At 46.1% G+C, this 16,827-nt stretch overlaps 1 protein-coding gene and 1 long non-coding RNA gene across 5 annotated transcripts; one reads left to right on the top strand and one right to left on the bottom strand.

Moving 5' to 3' along the window:
- Positions 1-10,084: 10,084 nt before the first annotated feature.
- HOXA1 (homeobox A1) lies at positions 10,085-13,745 on the bottom strand. Of its 3 annotated transcripts, XM_005549926.5 has the most exons (4): positions 12,915-13,745; positions 12,345-12,769; positions 12,047-12,141; positions 10,085-11,585 (listed from the first exon to the last, which is right to left on the bottom strand). In XM_005549926.5, the coding sequence occupies exons 2-3, from the start codon at positions 12,696-12,698 to the stop codon at positions 12,082-12,084; spliced, it is 414 nt and encodes a 137-aa protein (XP_005549983.1). In that variant the 5' UTR covers positions 12,699-12,769; positions 12,915-13,745; the 3' UTR covers positions 10,085-11,585; positions 12,047-12,081. The 3 variants fall into 3 exon arrangements, with proteins under 3 accessions (XP_005549983.1, XP_005549982.3, XP_073891422.1); XM_005549925.5 differs by having other exon boundaries at positions 12,047-12,769; XM_074035321.1 differs by lacking the exon at positions 12,915-13,745 and having other exon boundaries at positions 12,576-12,788.
- On the top strand, positions 12,349-16,737 carry LOC135970182 (uncharacterized). 2 transcript variants are annotated; one of them, XR_010585720.2, is made up of 3 exons: positions 12,349-12,458; positions 12,956-13,176; positions 16,550-16,737. It is a non-coding gene; the product is annotated as an uncharacterized lncRNA (long non-coding RNA). The 2 variants fall into 2 exon arrangements; XR_010585719.2 differs by having other exon boundaries at positions 12,349-12,792.
- Positions 16,738-16,827: the final 90 nt, after the last annotated feature.

The following is a 16,827-nucleotide window of genomic DNA, read 5'->3' as shown; positions in this document are numbered from 1 at the left end:
GATACAAAATACAGCAAAAGAAGTCTAAATATTCAGAATCTTTGTTAAGGTCCTGAAAGTAACTAATAATCTATAAACAATGAAATATTGCTGTATTAGCTCCTTTTGACCTTCATTTCATGTGTAGTTTTCCCTAATGAATCAGTTTCCAATTATTTGACTTTAATTTATGTAACTTCAACCTATGAAGCAATGGATATTTGTACTCTAATGTTCTGTGATACAGAACTCTTAAAAATGTTTTTGTGTGTGTGTGTGTGTTTTATAAAATCAAGTTTTAAGTAAAAGTAAGGAAATAAAGTTGTTTGTTTTAAAAAAAATAAAAAATAAAATAAAATAAACCAAAGTTAGGCAAAGAGAAAAAATGGAATATGAAGAAGCTGGCTTCTGGTCCACCTTCTATAGATACTTACTAAATCATATAGTCCAATTTTCCTCCCACAATTCCAGACCACAGTCCACAGGCCCCCAAAAATATCAAAGCTCAATTATTTGGTATATTATATGGTACACGTATCAGGTTTCTTAGTTGTAAGCAACAGCAACTGACTATTGGTATTTTAATTGGAACAGGAACAGATGGGTAGCTCAGAACATTGCTAGAAAGACTGGAAAGCAAGCTTGAAAAATGAAAAGCTTGGCAGTCAGATCCAGAGCTAACTGTCACCACAAAGTCAGTCTGGTGAGCAGACAACTTCTTCTGCCCCAAACCTTATGCTGCCACCTGCACTGTCAAGCCACTAGACCTGGTCACTATTGGATGTCATCTTTAGCACCTTTATCATGGCTGTGCTAGAAATAGATGACCCTGCTGAGAAAGTGAGGATATGGCCTTCTCAGACTTATAATGAAAAATTCTCTAAACATAAAGGGTTCAGACGGTAGCCAACCCCATCAAAAAAGAAAAAAGAAGCCGGCACGATGGCTCATGCTGGTAATCTCGGCACTTTGGGAGGCTGAGGTGGGTGGATTGCCTGAAGTCAGGAGTTCAAGACCAGCCTGGCCAACATGGTGAAACCCCATCTCTCCTAAAAATACAAATATTAGCCAGGCGTAGTGGTGGACTTCTGTAATCCCAGCTACTCAAGAGGCTGAGACAGGAGAATCACTTGAACCGAGGCAGCAGAGTTTGCAGTAAGCCGAGATCATGCCATTGCACTCCAGCCTGGGTGACAAGAAACTCCATCTCAAAAAAATAAAAATGAACTTTATTCTATGTGTGTATATAGTCATCTATGTTTTATTGTACAAAACTAAGATCATATTGTATATACAGGTTGAGTATTACATGTCTGAGATGCTTGGGACAAAAAGTGTTTCAGATTTTGGATTTTTTTGGATTTTGGAACATTTGCATATGCCTAACGAGATATCTTGGGGATGGAACCCAAGTCTAAACACAAAATTCATTTACGTTTCATATACCTATTATACACATAAGCCTGAAGGTAATTTTATGCAATTTTTTTTTTTTTTTTTTTTTTTTTTTGAGACGGAGTCTCACTCTGGTCCCCCAGGCTGGAGTGCAATGGCACGATCTTGGCTTACCACAACCTCTGCCTCCTGAGTTCAAGTGATTCTCTTGCCTTAGCCTCCTGAGTAGCTGAGATTACAGGCACCTGCTACCACGCCTGGCTAATTTTTGTATTTTTAGTAGAGACAGGGTTTCACCATGTTGGCCAGGCTGGTCTCAAACTCCTAACTTCAGGTGATCCACCCACCTCGGCCTCCCAAAGTGCTGGGATTATAGGCTTGAGCCACCACGCCCGGCATGCAATATTTTTAATAACTTTTGCATGAAACAAATTTTTTTGTTAAGTACTTACATGTGGAATTTTCCACTTGTGGTGCCATGTTGACACAAAAATTCAAGATTTGGGAGTATTTCAGAGTTTGGATTTTTGGATTAGGGATGCTCCATCTGTATAGATTTTAATAGCCTAACACCAGGTTTCTAACATATAAACGTATTTTAAATATGAAGTTAAATTTAAGATTAGTTTTAATTACATTTCTACTTTTGCAGTCCTAAAATATGAGATTTCAACATGTGATAACTGAATGAAATGCATGGGCTGCAAATTCCAACTTTGCTAATCACTCACTGTGAGACTCATGGTGAGACTCATGGTGAGACACTTACAGAACTTCCCTAAGTCTCAGTTTCTCCATGTGTAAATGGGAATAAAAAAACGCATATCATAAGGTTGCTGTGAGGAAAAACAAGATCATACATAAAAAACCTTTAGCTCAGCATCTAGTGCCGAAACAGTCTTCAATAAATGTTAACATAAAAATATAAGTTGTCACAATTTTCTGAAGTCTAGATTTCTCTCATAGAAAGAGTACTTTTTTTTCTTTTTTTTTTTCAAGACAGGGTCTCTGTTGCCCAGGCTGGACAGTGAAGTGGCACAATCACAGTTCGCTGCAGCCTTGATCACTAGGCTCAGGTTCAGGTGATTCTCCCACCTAAGCCTCCTGGGTAGCTGGGACTACAGGCATGTACCACCACATCCAGCTAATTTTTCTTTTTTCTTTTTTTTTTTTTTTGAGACAGAGTCTCGCTCTGTTGCCTAGGCTGGAGTGCAGTGGCGCGATCTCGGCTCACTGCAAGCTCCGCCTCCCGGGTTCACGCCATTCTCCTGCCTCAGCCTCCCGAGTAGCTGGGACTACAGGCGCCCACAACCGCGCCCGGCTAATATTTTGTATTTTTAGTAGAGACGGGGTTTCACCGTGGTCTCGATCTCCTGACCTTGTGATCCGCCCGCCTCGGCCTCCCAAAGTGCTGGGATTACAGGCGTGAGCCACCGCGCCCGGCCTAATTTTTCATACTTTTTGTAGAGACAGGGTTTCTCCATGTTGCCCAAACTGGTCTAGAACTCCTGAGGTCAAGTGATCCTCCTGCCTTGGCCTCCCAAAGTGCTGCGATTATAGGCATGAGCCACTGTGGCCCCAAGAGGAAAGAGTATATTTTATGTAAGATAATGAACTGCAAGTAAAGTCTTTATGGTTCATCCATGAAGCCAGAATGCCCTCAATTTCCAAGGTTCTTGAATCAAACAGTTGACTTCGGAGTTAACATGCCATCTGAGCAGCGTGGGCAGGGCAATTATAAAGCTTGCTCTCTTGATTTTCTTCTCTGTCTCATCTGGCAAATCATGTAAGGAATTTGTGAAATGGAAGGCATAAAATAGATCAACCAGTTTCTCTTTATCCATTGGGCAGGAGAGATCTAAGCTGTTACCCTTCCTATAGGGTTCATGAAAGTAAACAGGAAGGAAAAAACCCTCTGGCCAAATAGCTGTTTATTCAAAACTGCTTATTTTTAATAGCTTTAAGTTCTTCAATATTTAATGATAACTATAATTAGTATGCTTAATATAGTAATTAATAATTAATGTTATTAATATATCTAGTCTGGAATTAATTTTTGCCTGTTTTATTAAATACATACTTAAAGTACATATTAAAGATATAACTAATTTTTTTTCTTACCATGATTGCTGCTAACACCCTTATGGGCCTCAGTTTCTTCACCTGTACGATGGAGAAGCCAGATTAGATTATTTTAAAAGTGTCTTATTTGATTCTGTGATTGTAGATATAATTAATGTCAGTAATTTCTTTTTCTTTCTTTTTTTTTTTTTGAGACTTAGTTTTGCTCTTGTTGCCCAGGCGGGAGTGCAATGGCACAGTCTAGGCTCACTGCAACCTCTGCCTCCCAGGTTCAAGCGATTCTCCTGCCTCAGCCTCCCGAGAAGCTGGGATTACAGGCACCTGCCACCATGTCCAGCTAATTTTTGTATTTTTAGTAGAGACAAGGATTCACCATGTTGGCCAAGCTGGTCTCGAACTTCTGACCTCAGGAGATCTGCCCGTCTCGGCCTCCCAAAGTGCTGGGATTAGAGGTATGAACCACCGCGCCCGGCCAATGTCAGGAATTTCTAATGTCGATAATTACACCAAGTCCTTGTTCACTTACGCAAGTTAAACAAAAAAAAAAAAGGGAGACTGGGTGCAGTGGCCCCAGCACTTTGGGAGGCCAAGGCGGGCGGATCACTTGAGGTCAGGAGTTTGAGACCAGTCTGGCCAATATGGAGAAACCCCGTCTCTACTAAAAGTACAAAAATTAGCCAGGCATGGTGGCACGTGCCTGTAATCCCAACTACTCGGAAGACTGAGGCAGGAGAGTCACTAGAACCCAGGAGACAGAGGTTGCAGTGAGCTGCGAATGCACCACTGCACTCCTGCCTGGGCAACAGAGCTAGACTCCATCTCAAAAAAAAAACCGGTGCTATTGTTAGGAGGGGAAAGCAGAAAGAGTGGGAAGCAGTACTTGGAAACTTTCTAGAAAGAAGTGAGACGAGGCAAGGCGTTAAGGCATTTGACCCAGCAACTGGAGGAGCAGAAGGCATCTGATCTGAGAAGCAAGGCAAGGATGCGTCCCTGAACATCCAATGTTCAGAAACCCGCACCGCTACTGTTTAAAAAAACTCAATTGAACTAGGAGGAGAATGAATATGTTACTCAATTAAGTACATTCTGAAGATATCTGGGGCAAGGGGCGGACAGGGAATCAAATCTCCTTTCCCCTTTCAAATCTTGGAGAGACAGACGATGGGTGAGGCCTCTGACCTGGGTTTCCTCCTCTGAGGAAGTGTTGGGTCCCGAGGCCCTCGCCGGGAGAGTCAGGTGGCGGCCCGAGGCAGCTCAGACCGCGCCTCAGGAGCGCTCGAAGCCGGGCGACGCTGACAGAAAAAAACGCGAGGCCTTCTTGTCCCCAGAGACATAGCGGGGCTATTCGCAGCCTCGGGGACGTGCCCGGAGTCACTTTCCTTTCCCTCCGAAACCACCTACCGGCGCGGGCCGGGAAACGCACAGGCCCCAAGCTGGGCCCTCAGCGCGAACCAGGGAAGAGCCCGGATGCTGCTCCTTTCCCGCCCCGGGCCGGCCCTGGTCCATCCAGAGGCGCGACGCCTGCAGGCCGGGGAAGGGCCCGGATGCTGCTCCCTTCTTGCTCTGCCTGGGGCCCAGGAAACAGGAGAAACGGAGCGGCGGCGTTGGGTCAAGAACTCAGAGGGTGAAGACTGGGAAACCAAGGAAGGAAAGCCGCCCTGACCTCGGCGTCTGGGCTCCCCTGCAACCTCGCAGGGCCGCGAAGGTCCTGCGGCATCTCCTTTCGCAGTTGCCCTTGCCCAGCTGGCCGGGGCAGGCGCTGGTACCCCCTGCCCGCTCCTCGCGGCCCCGGCAGAGCCGGAGTTCCCGCGGCCGCCGCTGCCCGAGCGACTCGATCGCCCGAGCCGACCTCTTCCCAAGCCTTGGACAGCTGACCCCTGCGCACCCTAAAGAAAAGACCCCATTTGTTCCTCAGAATGGGAAAATTCCCGTGCATACTTTGCCAGAACTGTGTTGCTGATATTTCGGGGGTTGGGGGTACCATTTTAAATCGTGGCTTTCTGCCTCCTTGTTATGGTTCTGTGGCGACTTAAAACAAAGTGGGTCGTAAATCGTAAAAATGTCCAACGCGGCTGAAAAGTGTCCCAGTTTGAAAAGAAAAGTCGCTCAATAATTTTTCTTTTATTTTCTGTTGCAATCATTTGTGTATTTTTTCCCAACCAATTAACCACACAAGCCTAAATGAAAATGCAAAACTGATTTCTATAGATTAGCCTTGTGACTAGACGTTTTACCAACACGTTTTTAATACAAGAGTAAAATGTAATGAGCTGATTAAAAAATGGAAACACGTGTTTTAGTTGTGTTTGAACATGTTGCAAAAAGCGACATTGGTCTTTTCATTTATTTCCAGTAAACTCAAAATGCAGTCATTTAAGCATGTTTTGCAGGACATGATGAGGGTTTAGAGTTGCCTAAGGAAAAAAAAAAGCAAAGGTGTTTAGAGGCCAGCGCCTATTGAACATACCTGTTTAATTGATATTTTGTTTGTAGTTCTGCTATGGAAGGTCAGCTAGCTGTATTTGATAGCTGGTATTATTAAAAATAAGGCACTAAAACGCTGAGGATTCCAGCTCGCTCCTTCAAACACTGACAACCATTGATGTCCCTTTGGGCATCAGGTTCTGCTGAGATCAGTAGGACCCCACGGGGATGAGATGAAGGAGAATGTGGAAAGTCGTATTGCAAAGAGACTTTATGTTAATAGTTTGGGCTTGCAGGTGTGTGTGTGTGTGTGTGTGTGTGTGTACTAGGTACATGAGTGAGTCTTGGAAAAAATTAAGATATATGAGTCAGAACAATTTAGAAGGTATGCTGCGCCACAAACTAGCCAGAAAAAGCAAACACATTTTTAAAAGGTTCAGAGTTAGAACCCCTCCTGGAATGTCCCTTGTATCTTGAAGCCCTTTCTAGATGATACTTCTTGACAATTTAACAGACGTCGAATTTGTGTGTAGGCAACTCCTTTTTCATTTATTCTTTCCCATCTAAGTTTAAAAACAAAACAGAAATATATGTGTGTGTGTTGAATTTTACTTGCCCTCTAAGACTGTTATTTTTATATTTTAAAAACATATGTTTTTAAAGGTAAGTAGCACATTTTATTATTCAAACAAGGTGGCAGAAGCATTCAACTTAGGTTGTTTCAAAGATTCGGTGTTCCTAATGGCCTCAAAGTCAAGGACTTGACTGAGTGGGTGGCCAGTAAAACAGAAATGGAAAAAATAAATCATATCTAGCCTGAAACAAACTGCATGGAATAAGTCAGGGAGGGACAAAATCGAATGAGGATTTTAGAATTTAAAAGTGCACTGGACTCAGCTTCTAAGGTGCCCTGTTTTTTATTTAGGAAGTGAGAGTATGAATACTGACAGCTCTCAGTCAAAACAATCCACCTCTGGGTGCCTTTTTCTGATCCGTAGGGTGAGAGATTAGGGATGTGGGTCCCATTCAATTCTGATCATTTAGGCACAAGGAGTCCTAAGACAGAATTTTTGTGTGTTCTCAGAAATGCAGGCACAAAGGGGACTTATCTAAGGCAGAGGATCACCAAAATTGACCAGTGACTAGTTTATCCAATAGTGGCATGCTAATGTGTGTTCTTGTATGTACTGAAAAAGCTATAGCGTTTCTTTTACAGCCCCATCCAATATAAAGAAAGATGTTGTTCATGCACTAATTTCAAAATTTTTAAGCAGAGGAGTTGCCGCTCAAAATAAATTAAAGCCTGAAACGCCTAGAGCTTCTACTTTAAGAATGATTATTCTTAAGGAGGAAACAAACAGCAGTGACCATTTTTTACAGACGTGCTCAGCCATCAGGAAAGCTTAATAAATCCCTATTTAGTATGCATTTATGCAGTGATTACATGAACTTTGACCTCTGAAGAGCTGTAGCAATTAGCTTCAGTGTCTAGCATCTTCTACTCACCATTCCCCACTGGCTTCCTTGTGTCTTTCTTTTTCATACCTCAATACTTCATGCATTAAGAAATCGTAAAATTTAAAAGTTGACTTTCCACCTGAGGTATTTGCTTCTGCGTGAGCCAATTCTCCCTCCCGTCTTTCCCACTCAACAGCCATCTCAGATGGATATTGGGGCTCTGATTGTCAATATTACTCAAACACAAATGGATTTCAATTCAATCTTGCCCTGTACTTTCACAAAGATAAACTCTAATGGCCCAAAGAGCTTCATTTCATAGCTCGTGGCATCTGAAATAAATCAGATCTCTTCTGTGAGACTAATTTAACATTTTAAAAATATTTGATGTAATTTATTTAAAGTCAAACCTAATGGATTGGCAGAAAACTAGAGAAGGAGGCAGGAGAAGGGCAGCTGGAAGCTTCCAAAAAAAAAAAGAAAAAAGAAAAAAAGGAAGAAAAGAAAAGAACCAGGAGGGGAGAGGAAAGTGTTTTAAGTTTCTGGTAAACATTGTTTAGCAAAAGAATAATAGGAAAGTTGCCCCTTTCCCAAAGAGGGATGAAACTGTAATTGTTGCCTTTAGCTGAGAGCTCAGATAAACTGCTGGGACTCATTCTAAAGTGACCCATCACTGCATTCATCTCTTCTTGAACTTTCGGTGAACCTGAGATTAAACAGGGGTGAGCAGCTAAGCAGTTTGTTGTTAGCAGCCTTTTCAACAACCCTTTCAGACTGAGTAAATATTGATCGGTTTGAATCTGATTGTCCCAGAGGAAAACACCACCGCATTTGAATAGCCTCCAAAAGTAAACTTTAAAAGGTGAAACCCAGAGCAGACTTCAGAGCCAAAGCAAGACCTCAACTCAGCCTAGTTTGGGAACACTGTATTTGGGGAGTACTTTGGATAAACATAGAGGAAGTAAGGAAAAAAAACAGTAGAAAACTAGAATTTTATATCTCAATTATCTCAGGTGTCTAATTGAGACCCTTGTTTCCTTTTTAAATGTATCAATAAAATGTTATTTTCAGTTTTCCCACTCTATGTTGTTTCAGTTACCATTGCTGTTATTTTTCAAGTAGCTAACTGTGCTCCTTAGAGACCAAAGCAGAAAGAGAGAGACCTTGAAATAGGATGTGTTAAGCGCCTTTGATTTAATCGATTGGGAGGGCTAAAAAGATACAAATGTTTTCCTTGTTGAAAGGTGTATTAATGTTTCCTAAATGCATTGCTTGTTAACTGATTTATTCCATGACCTAGAGAAAGCTAGAGATGGTTAGCCATAATTTATTGTTCTCTCTCTCTGCTACATTAAAACCAGCACCTTAAAGACTGGAATCTCCCGGATTCCAGCGGATCAGGCCCTGCTTTTAGATATTGAAATAGAGTCAATGGCATGCTAATGACACTTTAACACATTAAAGTATTTGGAAGCCAGCCATCTGTTTTGCTGTGTGACCTTACACTAATAAACAAAAGATACAGTATAAGGCCAGGCAGGAAATGAAAGAAAGGGTTGACCGTCTTTGAAGTTCTTCTCCATCCACTTGAGTCTTTTACAGGCAACCTCAGAACCCAGCAGCTGAGGGGAGGGCACCGGGTGCCCTTGATATGGCCGCAGCAACTGCACCGCAAAGTTCAGCCTTCTCTTCTTTGACAGGGAAGTGCAGGAATTCTCACGAGGGCTCTAGACGGCCTGCAAATTCCAAGTTTTTGTAGGGTTTTTCTCCTCCAGCCCATCCTTTGTAAAACACCCTTTGGGGAGGAAGGAAGTCATATGCCTGTGTTTGTTTTCAGTGTCGTAAATTTTCTGCTCTACTGTTGGTCTAAATAAAATGCCTCCAAAAATGTGTGAAAGTAAAGGAAAGCAATAAAGAGGTCTGGGAGGAAAGCCACTTTGAACTCTATCATTTGCTGGTTTCCTCTTTTGAGAGCAGATATGTACCTTGGTCAGAAACAACTTGGATATTGAAAGGCTTCAGGGTAGCTTCCACAAGTTCACCTGGGAAGTACCTGTTGAGCCCAGAGAAGAAAATGACTTTTTTTTTTTCTGGGTTATGTGGCATGGAATTAGAACTATGGATCCATTACAGCCATGGTGGCTATGAAATCAAAGCTGAGTCTGAAGGGAATGAGATATGCAACCCAGAGATGGGGAAGAAGGAGGGAAGAGCCACAGGAAGGGATGGATGTTGACAGGAAGAATGGGGGAAGGGATGCAAGGGTTTACTAAAAACACTCCATTTGAAGGGTGGAATATATTAGAACTCTGCGTGACAATCCAAAAAGAAGGAAGAGGAGTGGAATGAGGGCCCCATCCTCATAACAACTTTATACTGGAGCTAATTAAATGTGAATCTCTTAGCTCTTGGTTCACTGATGTGAGGAAAGACTGACTGAAGACAGTTTTGGCTTTTGAAGGGAGTTTTGTGTATATATATGTCAACATCCAGTTGGAGGTGAAAAGGTTAGCACTTGACCCAGGAAGTATCCATGTTTGTTTCAAAAATAAATCTGCTTCATAAATTTCTTCATCAGTCTTTTTTTTTCCATTATGAGCTTTGATTATAATAAAGGAGCTGTTACTAACTTTTATTCAAGAAAAGGCCCATCTCTTTGAAAATATTTACCACCCTTCTCCCTTTCCCCTCATGAAATATGCCAACTTCGTAGGAATTAACAAATTGTAGCCCAGCCAAATACATGGATGCTTAAGCATACCTGAAACTTGAGTATATTTATTTATTACAGACATCCTAAGACCCGTAAACTCTGCTCTGGATCATATCTCTCCAGGATCTCAGAGCTGTTCATGATTGTACAGGAAATGGGGAATATCATAGGCTCACAAAGGATAACTGATAGAACTCAGTGTGGTACTTCGGGGACATCAAACATTGTGCGACATGCAAAAGACTATTCACGAATCACACAAAATATACATTCATTGTGCCATCCATCACATTAACAATTGACCTGAAAATACATTATATCCAACTAAGATAACTGTGGAAGGAAGAAGCTGGTTTGAATAATACTTTTAGGTTCTGAATAACCCAGCACAAATTTTAAACAGAGGGTGGCCCAAGAAGAAAGGAGTGGGGATTGGGAAAGACTTAGCACAGGAAGCTGGATTTCTGAACTTTGTGCTCTGCAGGGCTTCTTAACTGTAAGAACAAATCGAGGCTACCCTCTGAGGCATCTGATTGGATTTAAATGAGGAAATTTGTTCTTTCACTTATAAAATTGTGCCAGTTTTGAGAGTTTGCCCACCCTGTTTTAGTAACCTAAACATTTCTAGAAAATCTGTATAAAGATAAATCTCTTAGGACAAAGTATTCACAACCAGCAAACTCACACACATGAAAATGACTTAAATTAAGGGATGAATTAATTGTGTAAACACACAGTGTATCTCTTCTTCGTGAGCTCCTGGACTCTCCTTTCACTATATCCTACTTTCAAGGACAAGGGAGGAGAGAGCTGTACATATAGTTAGATAAAAGATGAGAAGATTCCTTCTGGCATGTTTCTGTTGGTAAAGGGAACTATTTTCCAAAAAGTCATCTGAAAGGAACAGTAGGTTCTGTGAATTCTCCTAAAATCAGGAGGGATGTTAAGGCCCACCAGAAAATGTGTGCTGGCACCCAATCTGGATTAAGGTGTTAACCCGGCACCAAGTCTCTGGTCCAGAATTATCTGCAAACATATTATCCTGGCCAGGAGCTCCCCAGATAGGATCAGAAAGGAAGAGACTGTAAATGGAAAGAAAGATAAGCTAAGCATGTGCTTTGGGTAAGAAGTCCCAGCCCAAGGAGATGCCTGGGCTGTGGTCTGGGACTGGAGCCGCCTTAGTGTGAGGTAGTCAGAGTGTCTGAGGTAGAAGACCCCGGGGAAGGAACGCAGGGCGAAGAGCTGGACTTCTCTGAGGATTCCTCAGCCTTCTCGTCGTTTCCTGGCGGGGTGGCTGGAGAGATGGGCAAGAGACCCTCCTTCTCACGTTTCTTTTGCTTCATTCGGCGGTTCTGGAACCAGATCTTCACTTGGGTCTCGTTAAGCTGCAGGGATGCAGCGATCTCCACCCTGCGGGCACGCGTCAGGTACTTGTTGAAGTGGAACTCCTTCTCCAGCTCCGTGAGCTGCTTGGTAGTGAAGTTGGTGCGCACCGCGTTGGGTTGACCCAGGTAGCCATACTCTCCAACTTTCCCTGGGGCAAAGTGGGAAGCCATGAGATGGAAAGGTAAAAATTTTTAAACCGACTTGAGATTACCTACACACTTCATGGCAACACTCAGGTAAAGAAAAGATCAAGAACTCAACACAAATCGGGCTGTGGAGGGTGAGTGATGAGGTGTAAAGTGTTAACCTGAAGTCAACCATTAGCGTGGTCAGATCGGTGATTAATGGAGCCTTAAGATATTAACAGAACACTACCGTCACAATAACCACCCCCACACACTTCCTACTTCCCAAATGTATAAAATCCTTGAGAACACGCCAATCCCTGAGGCTTCTTTGCCCCAACACCTCTGGGTACCCTCTCCATGCACTACAACACTAGTCTTAAAGCCTTTAAAAAAAAAGATAATTATTAATTTTCCTTGGAAATTAAGCATACCAGCTCCTTCCAGATTAATCAAGGAGCATCCACCAACCAGCAGGACTGACCTGTTTTGGGAGGGTTTCTTTTGACTTTCATCCAGTCAAAAGTCTGCGCTGGAGAAGATGTCTCCGATGCAGGGGAGCGACAGGCTTCTTGGTGGCTGGCGTGGAGAGGGGACAAGGAGTTATTATACGTAGCCAGGGCCAGGCTCTGGTGCTCTTGTCCATATGAGTGGTGAATGTACTGAGGCGAGCCCACCGCGCCCCCGGCATAACGCTGGTGGTGGTGGTGATGCTGTACCATGGGAGATGAGAGATTTCCAGAGTAAACAGCGGGAGCGCACTGGGGGTACCCACCACTTACGTCTGCTTCCTGGTTTAACGCGTAGGGGCTGTAAGGCGCACTGAAGTTCTGTGAGCCATAGCTTGGACCACAACTCGAGTGGGAGTAGGACACCCCCAGGTTCCCGGAAGTCTGGTAGGTAGCCGGCGGGGGGTGGTGATGGTGGTGGTGGTGGTGGTGGTGAGGCGAACCGATCTGCACCCCCCTGCCCACTAGGAAGCGGTCGTCGCCGCCGCAGCTGTTGGTACTGACCGCGCACGACTGGAAAGTTGTAATCCCATGGTCCGAGGGGTAGGCTTGGGCTGAGCAGGTCCCCGAGTCGCCACTGCTAAGGATGGGGTATTCCAGGAAGGAGTTCATTCTTGCATTGTCCATCTGTCACTGAGTGACCTGGTCCTGCGAAGCCCTGGGTGACCGTGCCAACTTTCTCACTTCCTCCATGGGGCCTGAGAAGAAAAATGATATGAATGTACAGTGCGCAAGAGGGGGGGGGCGGGAGGGCGGAGGACGCTAGGGGAGGGGCACGTGACGGTGTCAGCCAATGGCTGAGCCTCCTGCAAAAGTTTGCCGGCTTCCGCGGTGATGGATCACCGTTTCAGTGGCATTTAAATCCCCGGCGCTCCGCCGTCTAGGTGACGTGCAGTCGCCCCCCCAGGCAGCCCAGGCGGCGGCAGCTGCTGCGGCGACTGCAACGGCCGATTTGGAGTGCTGGAGCGAAGAAGAGCAAAGGCTGCCTTCTGCGCGCGCCCGACTCCGCTGCCCGCCCCGCCAGGCCTCCGGGAGGTGGGGGCTGAGAGGCGTCCCCCGCTCCCGCCCCCTCCCCACTGTGCACTGAAAGATGAACTGGCGAGAGGTGAGAAGGGAAGAGGGCTCCCGGCTCTCTCGGGGCGCGAGTTAGTGGGCCGGAGTTCGCCGGGTGGCCGCAGGTTCGCGGGCCCAGCCCGGAGCGCACCCAACCGGAAGGCGGGGAATCCGGCTGACACCGAGCCCCGGGTTCCCAGGCCGCCTTCTCTGCTCTGAGGCTGGGCTGGGAGACCATGGGGCTGTGAGGAGCGCACAGAACCGTGGCAGGGGGCGAGGCTGGGCCACCGGCTCTCCAAGCGCGGAATGGAGAGGGAAGAGCGCAGAGGGCTGGCTGGGAGGAACTCGGGTGGGGGTGAAGGAGACGAGGGCAAGAAAAGAAACTTCCCTTCTTCCAGGAGAGTCTCCGAAACCCTCTCCCCACAGCCCCCGCTCTTCATTAGCATGGCAATGAGGAGTTTCTGTAATTCGACCGGGGAAGGGGGGGTGCGGAAGAGCCCTGGAAACAGGGATTGCCGGAAAAGGCCGGGGGCGACCGGGCTCTTCTTCCCCACCCTCCCTCTCTCCTCGCTCTCCGCCGTTTCTTTCCCACTCAGTTTTGCAGCGGGAGCCCTCCGGGATGCGGAGCTACTCGACCGCCGGATTTTTAGGGGTAGGAGGCGGGGGAGAGAGATGACGCTGGCGGACGTGGCCAGCGTGGGGGCCGGGCCGTGCGCTGCAGGCCATCTGCCGGCGCCCGAGACCCAGGAGCCTCCGCTCCCGCGTGGGCCTCGCAGGGCCGGTCCACAGCTCCAACAAAGTAGCTGAACTCCCTTCGTTGCGTTCCTCTTTTTCTGGAGGGGAATGTTAGAAGAGAGAGAGAGCTTCCTTTTGTAACCTTCCTCATTCTGCTGCGCGTCTAGAGTGGGTGCGGGGACTGGCAGGTGGGAGGAGCGGTGGACAGATGGCTGATGGTGGACAGAACACTTTACCCCAACGACACCTCCTCCCCTTTCCAACTGGCTGGGTAGTTGCTTATGAGAACCTTCAAGTCTTTCCTTAGAGGGACACGTGAAAATCTGAGCGTCATCCCAGGCCAAGGGTCCTGTTCCCCATCACCCTCCTTCTACCCTGACGCTGCTGAGGTCGTTAATTGTTGTTTACTATTAGGTTTCACGTCAACCCTGGGCTTGTAGAGAGGAAAAAGCCAAACGGAGACCAATAATTGATGCAGTCTTGGGTAGGAGAAATCGAGAGCTCGTCCAGGAAGCTTTGCAGCCAATGCTGTATAAATTTTACTCCAACCATGTGTACAATGTTGGAATCAGATGGAATTTATAGTGAGGAATGTATGTGGGTTTGGGGTTTCCACTCCCCTTCAGCCTTTCCTCCCCTGTTAGAACAAGGAAGGTTTTTTTTTCAAGGCAGGCACATTTCAAATATGTTAGTCACCCTTTCAGTCTTCTGTATTCTGTTCTCCACCTACTGAAGCTCCCCCAAACCTGTCCCCTCAAGAGGGAAAACCCATGCTGACTCTGGACTCCCTCAGTAACAATGAAACATTCTCCCCAAACATTTCCTTTCAGGTTGGTATTTCTCTGTGACTTTGATCCATTCCAAGCATGGTTAAGAGGGAGCAGGGGCAGGAAAGAGCCGCTTCCTGGGGTTGGGCAGCCACCCCTGCCCCAGTTTCGGCTCCTGGGAATCATCCTTCTGGAGAAGGGGAAAGGCAAGGCGGTCCTCCTGGAGGTGGCTTCCTTGGGAGCGCCAGCTTCCAGCGGCAGGGAGAGAAAGAGCTCCTGTGGGGGAGTGGGCAGGATGTGAGGAGGTCGGTGCTGGCTATGAGAGCAATCCTTCCTCCAAGCCTGAGCAAGTCAGTACATTTTCCCCCGCTGCCTCATTCCTGTACCTTGGTTGCCCTCCTCAGCCTGGGTTTGCAGGACCCCCTCGGCTGCAGGGCGCCTGCCACAAAGCCGACCCCGGCAGGAGCCACTCTCCCTTTGCTAGTTCGCTGCTTCGGCGCTGCTCTCCCTCAGCCTCTCTTCTCTCCTGGCCTCTTTTCGGGGGTATCCTGGGTGGAGTGTTTTTCTTGGGATCACGAGCTTACTCTCGCACACAGGCCCGCAGACACACAGGCCCGCGGCCGCCCTCCTCCGTTTACTGTTCCCGGCTCCCCGCAGGCCGGGCGCTCGCAGCCGGGCTGGCTATGCCTCGGCTGGCAGCCCAGAGCGCCGCTCTCCGGGAACGGCACACAAAGGCAGCCTCCCCTGGCCTCGAGCCCTTAGGATTCTGTAGCTCGGTTCTTTCCCCACACCCCTCCCCCAAGAAATTCTGGGGGCTGTTCCACCGAGTAGGAGATCCTTGGCCCTCTAGGCAAGTAGGTCAGCGCCCCAAGACTCTTTCAACGCCTTGGGAGACTGGGTGAAAGGCGAGCTTGGTTACGCTTAAAATGATCGCCTACAAGCGGTTCTCTTGGCTCAAAACGCCTCTTTCAGGGCTCTTATACTAGAAAGGAAAGGAATGAGGAGGAGACAAAACGCCGCCGAGGCCCTGAACTGTTCATGGCATACGCGGCTCAGCCAAGCTGTTGTTTTAAAAGAGCAATAAAAATGAATTATGACTAAACGCCTTCTAACTTAATGCTTTCAGACGGGGATCCCCGGCAAATACGTAAGAGGATTTTTATTTGTGCATGTGTTCCTGCAATTGATCTCTTTGATGACATTTTCATTCATAGAAAGCGTTTGATTTATGAGCGTAGGACGAATCGCATCCAGGAGCTGCGCAGCCCTGGCCGCGACTGGGACGCCCTGCTCCGCGATGAGCTTGGGGCCAGAAACCAGCCATAGTCCCCACACTCCGCTGCGGCAGCTGGGATTTAGCAGAGGAAGGGGCGAGGGAAGGTAGGGAGCAAACCTATGAAGAAACATCGCGTTGTCATTGGAACTTCCAAGCCTTTGCTGTTAAGAGCCAGGTTCTTAAATCAACCCGTCCCACACACATGTTGCTTACATGCTGCGTTTTCTCACGGTAAGTAAGTAGGCATCAGAAGAGAGCTCAGAAAGGGAAAAATAAACGTGGAGAGACCTAACAAGGGAGGGGGAAAAAAGCAACAACCCAGTGACACACCCTAGATCACATTTTATTGATATTTCATTTAAAGTGCTTTTCTCTCTCTCTAGAACCTGGGTTAATTTATAACCTAGGGTGTAGAAACAGACCATTTTAAATCTCAACTTGCTAACCTGACTTCGAAGCATTAATGATCCATTATTAGCAATGTAAACAGATTTAAGAATGAAATATTGATTTTTCTGACCCTGAAAAAAAAAAAAAAAGAATCCTAGAGTGACTGAACCAGAGGATTGGAAAGAACATTTTCTGGGGTGCATTTTCCAGATAGTAATCACTGTTTTGTTTTATTTTTGTTTTTCTCTGTCTTTTAGGTCTGTTTTGCCTGAACCCATCAAGAGCTGGGAGATTAATCAACCACACTGAAAATGTGGAGAGATTTATGGGGGAGAGGGTTGAAATGTGGATGTTTGAAACAAAAGTGTATAAATAAATGAATTGTTGATAACTTAGTTATTGACCTGGAGACTGGTAGCTTATTAAAGAAACTCCATGTTACTCATTCCTGGAGTTGGAGGTTTCTGTAGGCACTTTATTTCTCCACTTTCAAGAGCTTGGGCTTGGCCCAAATCTTAGACTGCCCAATTCTGTC

Source organism: Macaca fascicularis, chromosome 3 (assembly GCF_037993035.2).
Source record: "Macaca fascicularis isolate 582-1 chromosome 3, T2T-MFA8v1.1".
Taxonomy (NCBI): Eukaryota; Metazoa; Chordata; class Mammalia; order Primates; family Cercopithecidae; genus Macaca; species Macaca fascicularis.
The sequence above is the reverse complement of the archived record's forward strand: the minus strand, read 5'-3'. Positions and strand labels throughout refer to the sequence as shown.

Coding starts and splice junctions, on each gene's coding strand:
- HOXA1 (XM_005549925.5), bottom strand. CDS start 12,698: ATGGACAATGCAAGAATGAACTCCTTCCTGGAATACCCCATCCTTAGC. Junction 11,586..12,046: donor AAGAAACCCTCCCAAAACAG/GTCAGTCCTGCT, acceptor ACTTTGCCCCAG/GGAAAGTTGGAGAGTATGGC.